This window comes from Eubalaena glacialis, chromosome 1, assembly GCF_028564815.1.
Source record: "Eubalaena glacialis isolate mEubGla1 chromosome 1, mEubGla1.1.hap2.+ XY, whole genome shotgun sequence".
Classification (NCBI taxonomy): Eukaryota; Metazoa; Chordata; class Mammalia; order Artiodactyla; family Balaenidae; genus Eubalaena; species Eubalaena glacialis.
The window spans coordinates 176129496-176150263 of NC_083716.1; the positions used below are offsets into that span (position 1 = coordinate 176129496).

The window sequence follows — 20768 nt, forward strand, 5'->3', positions numbered from 1 at the left end:
TCTCACCTGTTCCATGACTTCAGGGGCCATCCAACACGGGGTGCCAACAAATGTTTTTCTTACTTTATTCCGGGTAACATCACCCCCGGTTGCTAAGAAAGCACTTACCCCAAAATCTGAAAGAAAGAAAAAAAAAATTAGGTTATTTTTTAGGTAAAATTTTAGGTAAGACATTATTTATTAGGTAAGACATTATGGCTTACAAATTCTGACTTTATGAACATCTCTTTTCCTGGTGGGCCTCGCGATGGTGATGACTTGCTCCAAACACTGTGGAGGTCTCTCAGCCATCCAGCAGGGCAGTCCTGCCACCCGCCGTCCCCTACACCAGCGTTCCCCAACCTTTTTGGCACCAGGGACCGGTTTCGTGGAAGACAATTTTTCCCCGGGGGCAGGGACGGCCGATGGTTCAGGCGGTAATGCGAGCCGGAGCGATGGGGAGCAGCAGATGAAGCTTCGCTCACTCGCCCACCCGCCCCTCACCTCCTGCTGTGCGGCCGGGTTCCTAACAGGCCGTGGGCAGGTAGCGGTCCGCGGCCCGCGGGTTGGGGACCCCTGCCCTACACTTCAGAGAATGCCCTCATCACAGGTTATGGGTCAGCAAGCTCACCAGTCCAAAAGCTCAGCATATCATTTTATATTTTCTACCAGAAAGGTATCACAAGTCATAACTAACCATCAAAGATTACAATAAAAATATACATACCTTCCCAAAGCCCTAAATTAAAGGATCTTAGCTTTTAGCTAAGATTCATTTTAGAAAATTATTTATAAGAATAGCACCAAAGGCAGTAAAACTAGCATGTGTTTCCTTTTATGTTTTCTTTTATTATGATTATTTTCTCTTTAATTCCACATCATCAATGTTTGGGGAGTGGATTTCTTCCTTGAAATAAAGGATGAATAACATACAACTTCCACATTCCCATGCCCTTCCTTGAACAGTGCTCTGTAACACTTTAGCCAAACTCATAATGGCAAATCCACAAACCCAGGTACATAAAGCCAACATGCCCAGTTTTGTCCACACGTAGCAATCAACACAAAGTATAAGCCCAGTCAGTAAAGACTGGGTTTTTTTCAACGTTTGCTTTCTGGATAATTTTCATAGATATAGATGGAAAGGTTTGTAGAATGAAGTAATACTCTTCTTGACATCCATTATATATTAGAAGTTCTTCTTGTGAGGACATGAATTAATTAAGCATACTGTATACGTGCATGCATTTATGCAAAAATTATGTTTGTATATGTGAAAGTAGAGAGGGAATACCCAGTGATTATTAATGCATGCATTTGTGCTTAGAGTTTTACTAATGGTTAAAATCAGTTAGTAAGTTAAACTACCAACTACTTAGGGCTAGTACAGACCTACCAGTAAGAGCCAACTCAAGGACACCTCAATAGAAAGCTGGTAAATAGTTATAAAAAAGGGATGTCAACACCTCAAAACACTGCAGCAGATTATGCAGGGTGGACCCCTTCAAACTGCTCTCACATGACTCTCCTTTGCTGGCCCCCTTTGGTGATTGCCAGGATGATGGCAATTACCAAAGAACAACGTCAAGTACAAACCAAGGTCAAATATTAGCATTTGCGTTAGATCTACATTATTAAGTTATGCAATAACACTGGAACCAGTTCCCTGAGTTGAAATCTGTTGACTGTTCCATTTTATTTACGTTTAAATTTACTCAAATCCCAATAGGATTACAACTTCAAGTAAAAGGAATAAAAATTGACAAAGGGACTCTTTATTCCAACTGCTACTCTCGTGTTAATAGTGAGCAAAAGTATGTTCTGAAAATGCTATATAATTTAATTTGCACGTATGTGCTGAACTCTATTTGAACTCTTATATTACAGACAGAAAAATCAAGCTTTCTGAAAAGAAACCTCTGAAACCGCTGAACCAGTCTCCTGCAGGTAGGAGGAGATAAAATTCATTCTCTTACAGAAGAGCTAGGTGAACTTAATCATTTGTAAGTATCTCCTATATTTGGCTAGAGGAAGAGACAACATGATAAGGCTTTCGAAAATATAAATTTCAACCTCATTTGTATTTCGGAAAAGAAGTTTAACGGTGAATCCAACATTCTGTTTTTATTAAAATAATTTTGTAACATGATAATATTAAATAAATACATATCATCTGTAAATAACTAAGGATATGGGTAAAAGTTGCTTTAAGGAAAAATAAATTCTTTTCCATGCAGTTGAAGCAATTCTACACTCCAAATATACATATATCTTCCTAAAAGATATAATCTAGATAAAAATCCATTGTTAACATTAATTGTTTTTAATTCCTTAAAAATACCATCGGATGGGACTTCCCTGATGGCGCAGTGGTTGGGAATCCGCCTGCCAATGCAGGAGGACACGGGTTCGAGCCCTGGTCCGGGAAGATCCCACATGCCGCGGAGCAACTAAGCCCGCAAGCCACAACTACTTAAGCCCACGTGCCACAACCACTGAAGCCCATGTGCCACAACCACTGAAGCCCACATGCCACAACCACTGAAGCCCGCGTGCCTAGAGCCCGTGCTCCACAACCAGAAAAGCCACCGCAATGAGAAGCCCGCGCACCACAACGAAGAGTAGGCCCTGCTCGCCCCAACTAGAGAAAGCCCGCACGCAGCAACAAAGACCCAAGGCAGCCAAAAATAAATAAATAATAAAAAATTTAAAAAAAAACACCTGATTACATTAGACCTTTTAAAGCTGCAAAAACAGCTGAGAGAGATGCATAGTTGCAATTCATTATTGACAATACCTCTTCAATGTATTTTCCTGATTCACATTTGTATTCACAGCCTCCACTTAGAACACTCACTTTTAAGTCATAAACAGATGGTTAAATGTCTTTAAAGTTCAGAAGAAAAATTCCGGAAGCAGAAACACCAATCCTAACATCTACTCACCCTATGACTACAGAATAAGTGTACAATTTGCTCATACGTGTGGCCAGTGTATATAGAAAAAGATTTATATGTACTGCGAAAGAGAACTTTTGGACTGAACTTTGTAGGGTGCTTGTGTCAACAGGAAGACGGGTATATTCTGTGGAGACAGCTTACATGTGACAGAGAGGTGGAGGCGGCAGAGCAGAAAACAGTGAAAAGCGCCCTTGATTGCTGAGGGGGACCTCCAGACAGCCCAGGGGAGTGGAGCCAGATACGTGTGGGTCAGAAACCATGAACATTTCTCTGGCAACATGGAATCAAAGGCTACGCATCAAGTTAGCCAGCCTCCAGGAATAACTGCATCTCAAACCAGAAAGAGTGCGGTCATCCTGGTAACAAAAAGGCTCTCACATCTTTTGAATCCATCCAGTTCTCTCCTTCCCCATTGTCACTGCCTTGGTTTAAGCGCAAGAGTCCTGGGGCAGCCTCCGAGGTCCCCACCTCCCTTCTTTCCCCAGACCAGCCTGCGGCAGCCAGGCGCTGCTATGTCACAGGCCTGCCGGCTCCTTAAAAGTCTTTAAAGGCTCCCTGCTCCCCCAGGATAAAGTCAGAATCCCTCGGCACAACATGCAAATCTGACTCCCCTTTCCTCTCCCGCCTCATCTATCACTACTCCCAAATTCCAGCCTTGAGCCCCGGCCCTCCTACTTACTTTTAATTGCCTGAACCCACCACCATCCTTGCCCTCAGCAGTGTTGCCTCTGTACCTGGATGATGCCTTTGCCTTTGCATCATCCCAGGGCACTGTTCCCTCCACTAAGGGGAGGACCATCAGCAGAGGACACTCTGCTGGTCCTTATTAATGACAGAAGCATCTTTGGCATCCTGACTCTTGGTGCCTTGGGGCTTTTTCACACCTGCCTCTGCATTAGGGTATGGTTAAGTTTGATGTACCTTCATCACCTTTCCCTCATTTGTGGCGTACGATTTAAGTGACTTTGGGAATTGTCTTGTTTTGATATGTGAACGCTAAGCCCTGTGGAGGATCTGCAGGGGTTTGGGGTGCAGCTACCTGATTTAGCAAGTAGCAGATCTGCCAGGAAATAGCACAGCCCTAAGGGACCAAGGCAGGATGCTCAGTGGTTAGGCTGAAGACTAAGCTATTCCCCAACTGTGTGACTCCAGCAAGGCACTTAACCTTTCTGGAGCTCTGTTTTCAGGCTTCTTGGTTATGCCTGTTTTTACATTATTTTCACATTTATAACACTCCCCTACTTCTTTTTACCATGGATAAATATGCTTTATCATAACTGTTAGATAGATCAATAAGCTATTGTTCTCTGCCTTATAACTGGGCTGAGGGGATAAGCATTAACGTTTTTACAGTGGTAGATATAAAATACGAGAAGGACATGCTTCCTGACCTTAAGGATATTACCATCAAGGAGGGAGAAGGCATGAAACAGAACGTGTAGAATCAAACGCTATGCTCTGCTGTCCGTGTAGAAGTGGAAGAGCTAGGACTGTAATAGCCATGAGAGACTCCATCTCCAAGTGGGCCTTGGACCTGGCCTTGAAGATGAGGTTGAGTGTTGGACAGACGAGCCCAAAAGGAAGTGACATTCCAGACAAAGAAGCAGCATGAGCAAAGCACAAGTGTTGAGCCAAGAAGAAAAACTGTCTGACAGCTGCATGGCTCAAAAACTCAAATACCTACAGGGGCCCAGGCAGGAATATGAAGGGGGGAAGGGGGTCCCGCAAAGCAATAGCTCCATCTCAATGATGAAGGGCACTTGATATCTGTCTCAGCATAGGGGGACATTAGGAAGTACAGGGCCCTTCCCAGGAGCCCATGCCCAGGTCTAAAGCAAGCGTCTGCTGTTCAGCTGGAAAAGAAAACTGTCATAGAGGAAAATGGCCCTGGTTTTGCAGATGCCCCAATTTTCCCAGAGAAAGCCGAACATTGAGATCTTGATGTAAAACCTCTTGTTTTTGCTGTCGTTGGCAACAAATTCATTAAAAAAAAAAAAAAAGTGGAAAAGTACGATAAAGTACAATTCCCCCTGCCTGATTTAACCTGCAAAACTAGTCTGCCAACTGTGTTGTTATGATGTCTAAAATTTACCTATAATACTTCAATATACACCATGTGATATTATATTTGTGGTACTGCAACCCAGGTGGTCGACTGGTGTTCTGAGCCAGAATGCCCAGTGCTAGAAGGGTCTGGCAGCATTTGATTCAGGATGCCAGAGGCAGCTGCTAGAAGTATTTCTGTTATCCGTATCTAAGTATAGATAAGTATGAGCCAGGTGAATTCCCAAAAGGGACTATTGTTGGGGAAAAGAGTCACCTGTTGATAGGCATGATGCATGTTAGAAACAGGTTTTCACTGGTAAAAGTCAAAGTAGTGAGCACACAGAGAGTGGCTAAAATATTTTAGATATACTCCCCATCTGGCATGAATAGAAAGAAGGAATCCAGCCAGGCCCAAGAGTAAGCTAAACCCCTAACCAGTTTTCTGCCTAGTTAGATTCTAGATGCCAGGCACAAGTGTACAAGAAAACTGCATCTGGAATGTTGGCATGTCGGCTTCGAGTGAATTTTTCATTCACCTAGAAGGATAGAGAGCAGGAATCTCCTTGAGCTTACGGAATAAATTGTGAGAACTCTTTAGGGTTCTTGCTTGCTAACGAAGGGCAAAATTTGGTCTGAAACTTGATTTCCTTAAAACCTGGGAGTGACGTTGTAGGTGAGTTAGCCAACCCGAACCTACCTCAAACATCTATAAAATCTACTAATATCTGTGAAAGGAAACCTGAGTTGTGCATGGAAAAAAAAAATGGCTTAGGTCCATTCCATACTTGGCTAGAGAGTAATGGAATCAACATTTGAGAGCTCAGAGCTTCCTAAATCATATTCAAAATGGGTTGCAACAGATACTGACCCTTTAAACCTCCAAGTGGCTGGTTGCAGGTCTGGGGCAGCGGGAGTCACAGTGGCTATAGGGGCCCCTGGTAGTTCCCTGCCAGAAGCAGCCTCTCTTCCCCAGAGGCCATGGTCTGGAAAAGGGAAGAAGCACTGAGCCTGTCAAGGAGCCCAACTACAGAGTCTGAGTTGCAGGTAAAGGAAGCTGTACTTGCTCCAGTTACTACCCTGGACTACTGTTGCTTTCTCTCTAGTCAACAGGAGAATTGGGGAAAAGAAATCATGCAGGGATGTTCAGGAAAACAGAAAGACTAGAAGCAGGAAGACCACAGCCATAGCCCAGGAGTAAAATCAACAGGGCCTATATTTGAACAGAGACTCTGAAAAAGGAAAGGATGAGACAAATCCTAACGAAATGTGATAATTTAGTGAGTACTGGAATTAAAAAAGAGGAAGGAATAAACAAGATGAAATAACTTGCCAAGGACCATATAGCAAGTTACTGAAGGTCTGAATGAAATCCACAGTCCTTCACAGAGGAGTTTTAGCCACATAGCCCCAGGCTCCTTTTTGGGAAAATTCGGTGTATTCTTAGGTACCGGAAAGGAAACACAAAAAGGAATAATGGGGTTAATATTCCACAACTCCTACACTCTTCCCTGAGTAGAGATCAAGTTGTGATTACCCAGCATCGAAAAACTGGCTTGAGGTTCTCTGGTTAATCCTAAATGTCATATTTATATCATCAAAAACAATCCCTGCATAATTTGGTTTGATTCCCAGTTGTTGTTTTTTTCTCATGAGAGAGTCAAGACTTTACTGGAGAAACTGAAATGTACTTCTAAACACCCAGGAACATTTTCAGGGCTGCCAGCATCCGGCCTTCGTTGAGCCTCACAGGTTTCCTTAAAATGTTATACATGCAATGTTGGTGAATGAAGAAGCATATAAAGAAGCACATTATGATTTAAATTATGCAAACTATGATAATGGGTATAAAACAGAAGCAAATATTTTCTTAATTCTGTTAGGAACTGCATGAACAGCTGTTTTGCTTTAAATGACGTATATCATTCTTTTCATGTTTTTATAGTAAAACGTGTGTCAGTGGTGCAGCGCCCCCGTAGGCACAATAGTGTCCAACCGGCGTGGGTGTCGCTTTGATTTTGCAGAGCTTTGATTTAAACACAATGCCAGCCTTGTAGTGAGAGCTAACATGGGAAAATATGACATTAATTTAAATAGAGTGACTATTACATGACATAAACAACACGAATAGAAGAATTGTGTTAAGGTATCATCTTCTGTTTGCTGGTAATTCCAAGGTGTCCTTTCCGCCCCCGGATTTTCTTGGGGAGAGAGGAAAGACACAGACCAGGGTAGGTGAAGGCTTTAGCAATTGCAGAATCAGAGGCATGCCTCCCCCAACTGCAATCCAGACTTATTCCATGCAATTACTCTTCCTAAAGCACAGTTCTGATCACAGCCCTCTCTGGTCAAACTCTCTCCCCACATGGCATCTGAAGAATAACAAGGCAGAATCCCCGGCCATAATTCATCCTGTATGTAGAAGCCAACAGTCTCCGGGTATTGTTTCCTTCTGATTGCAATGTTTACCCCATTATCACATCCTTGAGCACAGTGCTTTTCGCTTTTTTAACTGACCAAATCACTTGTTTCTCAATTTTACTTTTCTTTAATGTATAGTTAAACCCAGCCTTTTCTACCAGTTTTACTGCTTGTTTTATTTCTGTTTGTAAATTAAATAGGAACAACTTTTCACTCTCCTGGAGGCTTGCCATCTTCAGGGCGTCATCAGACCTCCAAGCAATAAGAAGCAAGTCTGCAGGGGCGGGAAGGTGGGGAGGCAAGGGCAGCACCGCCTCGTGCCTGCTGGGAACCCCTGAAAGCAGGCAGGAGAGAGCGCAGGGCAGCACTGACTCAGAGGTGGCAGAGGGGACGCCTCAAGCCCTCCAGGCGGACGCGGCACCTCCAGGTACCTGCCGAACTCAGCAAACCCAGAGCAAGAAGCAGAGCCCAGAGCCCAGCGGGCCAAGGCAGGATGTGGCGAGACCTACACAGTGGCGGCCAACATTCACCAGGCTGGTTTCCTGCTTGAAGTAATGCCACTTTACTCAGAGGCGAAGTTTTCTCTCTATTCTAACAGTGGTGTGGGCATAACTAGTAAGAGGCCAAATAGCGACACGCTTGGTGTGGGATACGTGGCCCCCGTTCAGAGGCACACCATGGGGTCCTGACCGTTCCCGGTGAGTCCCCATCAATGATCCCTGAAACTACAGGGGAGAGGAGAGGCACCGAGGAAGGACACAGTGAGTAGCAAGGAACCACATTTCCACCCCGAGAAGGTACTTTGGAATCAAACAGGCCTACGTGTGATGCCATTTAAACTCCCTGCTCATCCACTTCACTCCTTTGAGCAACAGTTTCACAAGCTATAAAATGAGGGGCACAGAATGCATATAGTAGTTTCCTAATAATATTAAGTCCCTGGCAGCACACACTGGTGATTTGCTACCCAACATCCATACCCCGATCTCTACCAGCATCCTGATTTGGTGTGCCGGGCCCCAGGGGGACTAACTGTACAGATCTAAGTCAATCATGGTGTCTGGTTCCTGGTCTGGTGAATGGTCTGAGGGTCTGCCCTAGTCCTGACCCATGGGATCCAAGAGGAATATGGTACAGACACTTGTGGGAATATTTTCTGTCTAACACAAGAACCACCCTACCAGGGTGGTTTCCTCCCCACTCCCCCTGCCTGTTAGGGACACTGTCACATGAGGATGTGATGCTGGGAGCAAAGGAGCCCGTGGGGACATGGGCTGCCTGACATTACTGAGGTGCAGAACAGAGAGTAGTAAAGAGCCCAAGACCTCTGTGATACCCCTGGGCTCCTGCACCAACCCTGGAACAGTATACCCCAGACTAATGTTACATGAGATCGTTAAACGGCCGTATTGCTTCATCCCCGACGGTCAAGCCCTCTGGTGTTTGTACCCAAAGGCTTTTTAATTCTTACAATCCCCTGTCTTTCCCCAGTCCAGCCATGTTTATTCATACTTCCTGACTGTTAAGAGTTAACCATTGCATCAGAGGCCAAAGTCGATGCAATCCCCAAATGGGCTTGGTAAAAATCAGCAAGAAAACAATTTGGCGCACAGTGCAATTTTGGAGTTTTAAACAGTTCCAGTATTAAGCATGGCTTTTAATACCAGGGGCACAAATCAAAACAAATAAATGCACCAGCGTCTCAAGGGGGAAAAAAAACATACTACAAGAAGAGCCTAATTCACTTTTTTGCCAATAGTTTCTGTTTGGGGCTACGCTTACATAAATGTTCCAAAAATGGAACAATACACTTCTAGGAAAATAGGAGAGAGAGGTATCTTCAACATTCTCGTCTAGGTCCTTGCTACTCAAAGTGGGGTCCATAGACCAGAAGCATCAGCATCACCTGGGAGCCTCTGAGAAACACAGAATCTTGGATCCCACCCCAGACCTAGTGACCAGAATCTGTACTATAGCAAGAGCCCCAGCTGATTCGATGCGCAGTGAAGCTGGAGAAGCACTGCTCAAGGGCACCGTCTTCCTAGCAGGCACCACGGCACGATTCAGTATGACCGGAGGACCTCCAAGTACAGCCAGCTCCACGGCTTCCCTCCTTCACCTCTTTGGTGAAGAGAACCACAGCAGTAGAAAGAGAAAGTGGCTTGGAAAAAGTCGAGTGCACATTCACGTATTTTATGACAAGTAAGTACAAGGCCAACACTACAAACGAAAATCATGTCCTACACAGAACTGTCTGACCCAGTGATTCTAATGTGTCACGCAGGACAAACTCACACACGTGGCACATCTCTGTGGGAATACTCAGATTTGTACAAAATCTTTTAATAATACATTTACATAATTTATAATCACAATACTTATTAACAGTCTGTCCGTAACAGCTGCTCACTGGAGGTGCCAGGGCATAGAAGAGCCGGGCTGCAGGTAAGCATCAGCCTCCGCACAGATATCTGTAACACTAAACCTCTCTCTCCCCCTCATGAAAGCTCTGAAATGCAATTGTGTGAGGGTGATAGCATTATAATATTAAAGTGATAACACTGAATCCACTCATTTTTTAGGCAAGGCAATAAGAAATATGTTGGCACCTTATCTGCTATTAGTAATCAATTATTCACACACCACCTCACTATGGGGGGGTGGGGGACACCACCTGTCCTGCTCAGGAGGAAGGGACCCCAAGAGGGACCAGATAGAACCAAAGAGAGTTTTCTGAAAACCCTCGCTTTCCACCCAAACTTCTTACCCTGAATCAGACTCCTGGTTTTCAATTCTATTTACTCCTTCTCGTAAGCAAATGGTCTCAATGGCCTGGTCTGGTTCTACAGGCTGCAGCCCCACCCACACGTGGCATGGTGTCCAAGGCATTCAGGATCAGAAAATAGGATCTGCCATATTTCCAGAGCCTGGGCCCTAGGCAGTCACTTCTAGCTGCTCTGAACAAGTCCACGTTTCCCATCTATTAATGAGGGAGAGGCAGTCCTGACCGTGTTTGAAACATCAGAGAATAACAATTGCACAGCCTTTTCTGACAGCAAAAGAAGAAATCAGAAGACATCTTTTTATTTCCTAAAGCTAGAGTTTCACCTTTCAAAGCACACACACACAAAAAAACCCCACAAAGAAGCAAACCTTCCCATGATTGGTATTTCATGTAGGTAGACTCTCGAAATTGCCATCAACAGGTTTCCTTCAAATGTGCTACATTTCTACTTATAAAGGAAAAGTTCTTAGCACTTATTTGTACTTTGTACATGGAGTCAACATCAATCCACAATGACACAGACAAATTATTTTAAAAATTCAACAGAGGTATTCTTGGTAAAAATTTGGAGGCTACACAAGCTGCCAGCCCCCCCCAATTCCTCAACCATTCTCACAATCAAGACAACACGGGCTTAAAAGAGTCAAAAAGAAGAATAAGTGGTAGCTGGTGTCAATTCACATTTGGCTCACAGTTCGGCTGACTAATACAGCCAATTAGCCCCAGCGTGAAGGAGAACACTAGTTTAAGACAATGGCAAACTACCGATAATCTGCCCATCTATGTCAGAGTCGCTGAACCCTTCCCCAAAGCGGGCGAACTTCCGGGGAGAAATGGAGCCAGAGGCCACAGCTGGAGGGGCAGCAGCAGAAGGAAGGGGGGCCAGGAAGGCTGGAGCAGTAAACCCAGACCAGGTGTGCTGCAAGTGCAGGCAAGAGCCAGCTTTCTCAAGTCTAAAGACAGACACAACCAAGAGCCCACTCGTGGTCAACTTTCTATCAACTATGATAATTACAGTGAGCAAAGGAAAACCACAGATGATCCCCAAGTCACAAACTCATTCTCCCTGGCTCCCCAGTAGGAGTGGGAGGGATATTTTTAAAGATGCTCTGGTGAAAGTAGCCACAGGACAGATGCTTGGCTTACTCTCTGCTCCATGCCCAAGACCACCCTCTGATTTGAATGCTTTCAAATAGGACTGAGAATGCCTTTAGTGAGTGAGGCTAATGAAGGGACACTGAAACACTCTGATGCAAGATAGATCCTCGGAAAACATCTTGCCAACCTTCCTTATTTTTCAGCTGAGAAACTGAGCCCCCGGACAGCCGAGCTGTCAAAAGGCATAGCGTGAAGAAGCAGGTCGGGGAGGGGGCAGGGAGCCTAATGGCGAGGAAGTCAGCCAAGGATAAAAAGTGAAGTCTGGGGAGGTCTGGAGTGATCTGCTTTTACGACCTTCAGAATGACCTCCAACAAGGCCACAATCACTCAGCAGTCCTCAGTACCCTCATCTGTAAGACCGACTCTGCTGAACTGACAGCAAAGTGAGGGGAACACTAGGTAAGCATATTATACAGGGATCATCATTTCCGAAGCCAAAGGCGTGCTCTGCAGTCACTGGGGGCTCCTGGCTGGCCATACCCACAAAGACAGGCACAAGCAACTTAGATCAAAGATTAATGAGTCTAAATTTCCAATGCAATATTCATATACCTCCAGGTGGTCTTTTTCATACAAATCTCCACTCAACTAGCTCGACTATCAGAAGCTTCCAATAAACCAGAATGACCTATCTGTACACTTTTAAAGAGATGGTCCCTACGGGAGATGATTAAAATAGCACAATTCCAGTTGCCACAAGTATTTAAAGCAACAATTCACATCATTTTCACAAGGTTTCAAGAAGGATTAGTCTGGGATAACGCAATCTTCGAAGAATCTCCAGATTTTTTAATCTGTGATAAAGAAAACCTCACATTTAAAACTCCTAACACTGAGGAGAGTCACTAAAATATGAGGAACATACATTAAACTCTATTGCTCAGTATTCTTTTAATTTAAATTTACTACATAGTCACATGTTCATTCATTCATTCAACCACTATTTACTGAGCTCTTACTAAGTACCATTTCCATTCTAAACTCTAGCACTATAGAACAGAAACCCCTGCCTTCATGGAGCTGACTTTAAGTTGGGGCAGGGGTGGGGAGGAGAGATAAATACAGGTAATAAAATTATGAAGCACAATAGACAGCAGTGGTTCTCAGACTTTAGTGTGCATCAGAATCATGAGAGGGCTTCTTAAAATATGGATTGCTGGACCCCACCTCCAGAGTTTCTGACTCAGCAGAAACTAGGGATGGAAGAGGACAAGAATTTGCATTTTTATCAAGCTCCTATGGTGATGCTGATACTGCTGATTTAGAATCACACCTTGAGAACCACTAATGTAGAATACATTGATGTGTACAATAAAGATAAAAAGATCAGGGGATGGAGAAAATGGGGCAGAGGCGCTGCAATTCACCATAGGATGCCATCCATGGAAGCCTCACTGATGGGACATGTGAGGTATTGAGTAGAGCATTCCAGGTAGAGGGAACAACCCATGCAAAGGACATGAGACAGGAGCATGAGTGGCAAGGAGGCCAGTTTGACTGGAGGAAAGTGAGGGAGAGGAAGGACTAGGAAATGAGGTCAACAAGATAATGAGGAGCTAGATCTTGTAAGGCCCAGTAGGCCACCATTAGGACTTTGACTGAGGTGGAAAGGCATTACAAGGTTTTGAGTAAAGCCATGAGACAAGCTGGCTTATTTTAACAGCATCACTCTGGATGCCGTGTAAACAGCTGAGCACACAGGGACAAGGACAGAAGAGGACCTCTTAGGAGGCTACGGTAATAATCCAGGGAAGCGATGATGGTGGCTTGGACCAGGATGACTGCAGGGGAGGTGGTGAGGTGTGGTTCACAATAGCATTTGCTGACAAATTGGACAGGACATGGGGTATAAGAGAAGGAGGGTCAGGAACACTAGACTTCTGCCCTATCACATAGGAGGATAGAGCTGCCATTAAAAGAAGCAGGGAAGACTGTGAGGAGGGCAGTTTGTTGGGGGGCATGGGGGTTACAGAGTTCTTCTGTATTGCAGTTACACAATTTTTAGAGCTGAAAGGAAACTTGAGAGCCTAAGAGCCTCACTTTATAGGTGATACATGGCCAGCAAAGAACTTGAGGGAGGGCACGGGGTAAGTTAGTGACCTGGGGGCTAGATAATCCTTGGCTACTGTGCTCTCAAGTGTACTCTGTGAAATCAAGTGTTAAGTTATATTACATAGAGTGTAAATACATGTTAAATCTATTTAAATTTCCTAAAAATCTCTAATCTACATATGATACAGCAATAACTTATGAGATGTTATTGATCAAAAATGCCTAGTCCCAAATTACTCATATCTACAATACATATTTAAGATTTATTCCCAGGACAACATATTAAACTGGACCTAGAGTGACTAACTCAAATTCCTCGGGTATATGCATTTCTCTCCACGTACAAATTTTTGAAATTAAATGTCATAGCAAATTGCTGATAGCTGTCTGTTTCACCTGAGCTGTAAACTCCAGGACAGCAGACACGAAGTCTCCATTGCTGACGACAGATCAGCTCAGAGACTGTGCCTGGAACATAGTAAATGTTCAATAAATATCTGTCAACTAACCACCCCAGAGGCATTGAACCCAAACACCTAATGTTCACCTTTTCACCAGGGAAGGACCATTTTTGTTAGAACAATTGAAGGTTCTGGGAAACAAAAAGTCAATGAAAACAATAAAAATGACCCAGCAAAGAACTGAGTTGAACTGCTCTGCTCTCAGTCTAAAAACTCTGGAGAGGGTGTGGAGAAAAAGGAACCCTCCTACACTGCTGGTGGGAAGGTAAACTGGTGCAGCCACTAGGGAGAACAGTATGGAGGTTCCTTAAAAAACTAAAAATAGATCTACCGTAAGATCCTGCAATCCCACTTCTGGGCATACAGCCAAAGAAAACCATAATTCAAAAAGATACATGCACCCCAATGTTCATTGTAGCACTATTTACGTATCCAAGACATGGAAGCAACCTAAGTGTCCATGGACAGATGAATGGATAAAGAAGATGTGGTATACATATATATATATTCAATGGACTCTTAGCCATAAAAAAGAATGAAATAATGCCATTTGCAGCAACATGGATGCACCTAGAGATTATCATACTAAGTGAAGTAAGCTAGGCAAAGACAAATATCATATGACATCACTTACAGGTGGAATCTTGAAAAAATGATACAAATGAACTTATACAAAACAGAAGTAGGCCCGCAGACTTAGAAAACAAACTTATGGTGACCAAAGGGGAAAGGGGGTGTGGGGAGGAATAAATTAGGAGTTTGGGATTAACATATACACACTGCTATATATAAAATATATAACCAACAAGGACCTCCTATCAATATTTTATAATAACCTATAAGGGAAAAGAATCTGAAAAAAAAAAAAAAAAACAGGTACATACATATGGATAACTGATTCACTTTGTTGTACACCTGAAACTAACATGATATTGTACACCAACTAAGCTTCAATTAAAAAAAAACCAAAAAACTCTTGTTTTCCCCAGACTTCAGCAGCTTGTGGTAATACATGAAATTTAATTTAATAATGACAGTGCAGGGCCTTAAAGACAGAAAGGAAGGGAGGAAGAGAGAGAAAGGGAGGAAAGGAAAGGGGCAGGGGCAGGGGAGGGGAGAAGGGCGGACGGAGGGAGAAGGGTCCTGCTGCACTCTTCCTTGAAGCTCAACCCCGTCCCCCTGCAGCTGAACGTGCACAGCTGAGGAAAGATTCCAGCGGGCATACAGAGCAAAGTGGTCCTCCCCCACCGAGTTCACCCAGTAAGATTTCCTTCGACTGCTGCTCAAACAACTGCTGGCAGCTGTTAAAGGATGGGAAGCTGCTGAAAATCTCCCCAAGTATTTCTCCCCGATGGTATACAAATGGAAAGGAAAACTAAGTTTCCAGAATTGACTGTATACGCGGTTCACACCAGAGGGTTCACCAAATGGTACTGTTTGTCAAGATCCTGAAATTCAGGAAGCCACATTAATTTGTTGTCTTTATTTACTTAAAGCCCCCCAGAAAAAGGAATAAATGAGAATTTTGGCATAATTTGTTAAACCATAATTCACATGACTATCAAACTTCCTGAAACTCAAAACATATTTTGGTTCACTATAAAGCAATTTATACCCCCCTCCCAAGATTTTAATTTGCACTGTACTCTATTTTCTGAGTGTGCCCAATGTCTCTTAAATTCATGCTTTTGCTCCACGCTTCCTTGGCTTAATTAATCATTTCATTGCTAGCTGGCTAAGGCAGAGCTTGCCTAAAATCAGAGCTGAAACATGTCTGTTAAAAAACTATTTCAGGCTTAATAAAATGGACATTTCATGTGGAATGATAATTCACTTATTATTATAAATGAAACTATATCCTGAATTGTTTAGATGCATTAGTTGATGTAAATCTCATAACTTTCTGGAGACTAGTTTGGAGAAATTTACTAAATTGAATTATATTAAAAAAAAATCATTTCAGCCTTAAAAATGTGCATTAGTGTATGTGCCTAAATATTTTAAATATTTTCACCTTCCTCTCTGTTAAGGTGATATATTCTTGCTTGTCTGAACTTTCAGCTGTGACTCACACGAGCACCCCTATCACTGATGGATGCATACAGGTGCAGAGCCTGGTGAGACCACTCAGATCACATTGGCCAAAAGGTCGTGAACACCTGCCACGTGCCAGGTACTAATAGGGAGTGTTGAGATGAACACCATGGGGTTTCTACCGCTGATAAGTTTTGATATACGGTCTGGAGGGAAAAGGGGGACGTAGAGACCCAATTTCACTATCATGTAATAGGCAATCTAGTTGGAGTGTATTAAGGGCACTTTCAAGCCACCAGGGTAAGGTGCTTAATGCAGCGAGAATGGGGGTGGTAGAGGAAAGGATGGGAAGGGCTTTCTCAAGGGAAGAACGCCTTGAACTGAATCGGGAAGGAGAAGTGAGCCAGGTAAAGAAGGGGGATCACAAAGAAGTAAAGAGAAAGCACTGGTGGACGAGACTGGAAAAACAGTCAGGGCCTTCATATGCCACATTAGGGAACCGGGGCTTTATTCCATCAGCAACAGTTTTCAACTTTAGGCCAGGTAATCAGATGGTCAGATTTGCATTGTAGATTCTTTACTCCGGTGATACTGAGGAAATTGATGGAAAGAAGAAAGAAAGAGGGAGAGCAAAATGATACGGCAGGCGGTCACACGAGGTGCCTTCAACCTCACCTTCCCAGCAGCCTCCCTGTGATCTTAGGACACCTTGCATAATTAAAGGGCACGACCCCATTTCAATACAAAAGCAACACGAGCTAACTAATTCTAAAATGGAATGTGCGTTAACTCCTTTAACTCTCTGGTATTTTCACATTGCACAGATGTGGAAACTGAAGCGCAGGGAAGTTGAATAACTTGGCTACGGGGCCAGGATTGGACTCACAGCAGTCAGGTGTCAGAGCCCATGCTCTAGACCAAAGCACCCTTAAATATGGCGACATCATCCTTTCCTGATCCAGTGCCTCATGGGCTTCAGAGCTCTCTTATACTAATCAGAGGCTGCCTCCGGTGCACCTAGGGAGCCCAAACCACCTTGCTTGAAGCAGCAGCCTCTCTTCCCTATAACATGAGAAATATTCCTTTTCCCCCCCCATCCAAGTACACTTTACCAAAGCCAAAGAACACAGAAGGGACACAAAAGAACCCAGCAGCTATGGGTATAAAAACTCCACCACCTTGCACTTTCCTCTGGCTCCTTGAGAATAATATCTGAATACTCGAAGCAGGTTAAATCTAGTTGCAAGTTTTCCTGGCAGAAGTTTTAGTCATAGGGTTTTCAGCATTCAAGAAGCTGACTAAAGCTGAAAATGCATTCGAAGGCTGACTAAGGAAAAAATCTCCCTCCCAGAAAACGGAGATGCTACCCAAAGTCACACCAATGTGCCTTAGACAGTGAAAAACCTAGGGCATAAGCTGATTTGTATGGGCTCAGATACACTGAGATAGATGTGATGATAACTTTCTAAATTTCTAGGCTGCCATAGCTAGCTAGTACCAGGTTTGATTTCTGTCGTGAAAAACTAGGAATGGGAAATTCACATTCACTCACATACACACACCTAAAAGGCAAAAGTAAGTGAAAATGAGCATGAGATCTACCTTACATAATGCAGTTGTATGTTTCTAGAAAGTTCTTCAGAAATCAATCGTTTTGAAATTAACATTTTTAGAGTAGTCTAGTAGAGTAGATTAGATTAGTCACATAGTAGAGTAGATTAAGAGTAGTCACTATTTTTAAAAAATCCTAAGATAAATATATTTGTAGTGACCACCCCAAAGAGACCTGTTTTATATGAATTTCTGTTTTAAAATAGCGTCTCTCATAACTCTGGACAAACAGCCTTAGACACTTGCCAGACAAAGCACTAAGCTCTTCCTGACAGTTTATGACAGAGCATCAAATTGGAAAAGAAAATGCTAGGCCGTGGGAAAAGCATGACATTCAAATAGCCACTCCTTCTATCATATTGCAGCAAAATCTATTACACTTACCAAGGCATCCTCTCCAAGTTTATTATTAGGAAGTCTCTCACACTCACACACACACACACACACACACACACACAGGTTTTCTGAGCACAGAAGATCTAGTAAGAAGTAAAGCATTTTCTTTTAAACCCTGAGTAGGCAATCCTCAGGTTTTAATTCACTACATTTAACCTGAAGTTTTTTAGTCTGAAAAGAGTGTGGTGTCACTACCACGCTTAATCCTGCACCAAATGATGCCTAAGATGATGGCTTCTCCCATCCCCTAAAACCTTACCAGTGATGCTGTGAGCAAGGAGGGAAAAGGAGCTGAATATCTTCCTTAGCCCCAAACAGAATCAATTTGCAGAGATGGAGAAGCGCTAGTGATTGCTATTGGTCTTCCACCAAAAAGTGAGATCACTCAAATCCAGATTTAGGGTTGTCTTCCCAGAAAACCCACAGATGTGGCGTCACAGGCTCTGGAGCCAAACTGCCCAAAGCTGAAGCCTGACTCCACCACTTATTCTACGTGTGACCTGGGCCACTTACTTCCCTTCTCTGTATCTTAGCTTCTAGCATGTAAAGTAGGCATAATAAGAGCACCTCCCCACGGGGCTGTGGTGAGGCTGAATGAGTCACAGTGTGCTCAGCACACGGAACCAGGCCTGGCACACAGGAAACACTCGATACACGTTAGGTACTGATTTTACAGCCACACTCAATAAAAATATATATAATACCCATGGGATTGGAACTGCTGGAAATAGAACCAAGCATACCAGCGTTATTCACCACACTTGTTGGCTGTATAATAAGGCAAGAGTTTCTAGTGGTCTGAACCTGGCCCCTTAATGTTCCCTTTTCTAATAAAAAGTTCTGAGACAGAGAATACACACACACATGCTCGCGCACACACGCGCGCACATATATGTGTGTGTGTATATATACATATAGAGTGAGTGATTTTTTTAATAGAAAATGTTATGTTTTCTATTAGAATAGCAAGAAAACTCTTTTTAAAAGAATACTCGTATTAATACTCTCAAGGTAAACAAACATTACATTCAAAGAAATAAATGCAAAGTTCTCCCCAGTTTAACTCGTATTTCAAAAAACAGAGCCTAGAGAGCATAAAGATGTGAAGGGAAGAGAGTACAAATAATCTGAGTAAAAGCAGTGGATTATTTGTCCAAATATAACAGCCACAAAGAGACAGTCTAGCTCTGCTGTTGCTGTGAGTCTCTGCTTTCAACTCTCCCACCCTCCTCCCCTACACTTTTGCCAGCAAAAGACCTGAGGACTCCTGGTCTGAGTTTTTCAGGCAGTGACCACTGCCTGACCAAGAAAGTCAAACTCCTGTAACATGGGGACAGCAGCAGTATCCAGCTCTTCCAAGAAATCATTACAAATGTTTTTGGTTTTTTTTAAGGCAATAATCTTATTTTAGAGTTAAAACCACACAAAAAATTTTTAAATACTGTATAAACTCAATGTTATGCTCAGGTTAGAGGACACGGAGAACAGTCACTGTGAATTCTAGAAAAGCTATAATGGCTCCAGAGATGTATCAACAGAAAGTGCACACTTACATGCCTGATAGCCAACCATTACTCACCAGGAAGTGAGGCTTCCGGGTAACGACATTACACAAGCATGAAGTCGCACACACAAAAAGGACACCAAGGAAAGCCCGGAACGGCTGTCTACAAAGTCCTCACCATGTGCCAGGCACTGTCCTACGCACCATAGACACTGACTCATTTAATCCTCATGACAACCCAAGCGGTGGCTTCCTGCACGGGCCCTTCCGAACCCAGGAGCCAAACATCGCACCCACCACCTGCTTACACTCACCACCACCACCCAGGGTGAGGAAAAAACCCACAGCCCTGAGAGGGAGAGAAAAAGTCGGGAAATCTTACCTCGGGGGGGTCCCAACTGAGAAAAAAGAAAAGGACAATGTGGTCCTGAAGGCCCAGAGAAGGAGTTCGGGTCGGTAATCTGACAAGAATAATGGGACGGAGTGACTGGCAGAGTAGCAGTTGGTAGAATAAGCCAGGGGCTGACCTGCCTCTGCATTTCAAAGGCAGTTCACTGCTGTTTTGACCCTTTTCGTGAGAAATGATCATTTCATCACAAAACAGAGAAAATTAGCTGTACTTTTTTATCAGCTTAGAGCAAGATTAATGACAAGTTAGCTTCCAAGTTCCATAATTCATAAGCATCCCCTTTTTATAACTCATAAAGCCCCTCAGAGCTGAACCTCCTGCAAGACAAATTTGAGGTACCTATGACCTCCAGGCAGTGCGAGAAGGGGTCGGTGTGATCCTGTCAGTTGGAGTAACAGTAGTAGCAGTAGTAACAGTAGAAACAGTAGCGGTAATAGGATTAGCAGTAGCAGCTGCTGCTATTTTCTGTGTGTCTATAATGTGCCAGCCACCGTTATAAGACTGCTAGATACGAAGAGCCTCATTTGATTTCACAAAAAAAGACGAAGTGGGTTATACCTGCATCTCCCTTTAAGGAAACTCAGTCTTTAAGACGTTGAGCCACCTGACCAAGGTCCCAGAGCTTGAGTGGTAACCTGGGAATTTCAACCAAGCCAGTTGATCTCAGAGATTATCTTCTTAACAGCTAGACTATCTGATGCTGGACGGTTTGAAGCTTTCAGTTGTTTAGTTGAAGTCTTTTCTTCATAATGCCCCTAGCCTGTGGGATAAAGGCCACTCTCTAGAGGAAGGACAAGATACACATACATAAGGCACTAACTTAGATGACTCGAGAACAAAAGTCAGCATCAATAATGATAACAGCCTCCAAAGCAAGGAGGGGAAAGAGAGGTGAATCAAGAATTGGCCAAAGACTGATGAGGACCAAAGCCAGGTGATGGGTACCAGAGGATTC

General features: G+C 43.5%; 1 protein-coding gene across 2 annotated transcripts in view; it reads right to left on the reverse strand.

Annotated features, from left to right (window-relative positions):
* Window positions 1-20768, reverse strand: part of STK39 (serine/threonine kinase 39) — a 309082-nt gene that overhangs the window by 199261 nt on the left and 89053 nt on the right. For both annotated transcript variants that reach the window (XM_061201249.1, XM_061201248.1), the window contains exon 6: window positions 7-116. In XM_061201249.1, coding sequence (XP_061057232.1) covers window positions 7-116 — 110 coding nt within the window. The remainder of the gene's footprint in view (window positions 1-6; window positions 117-20768) is intronic.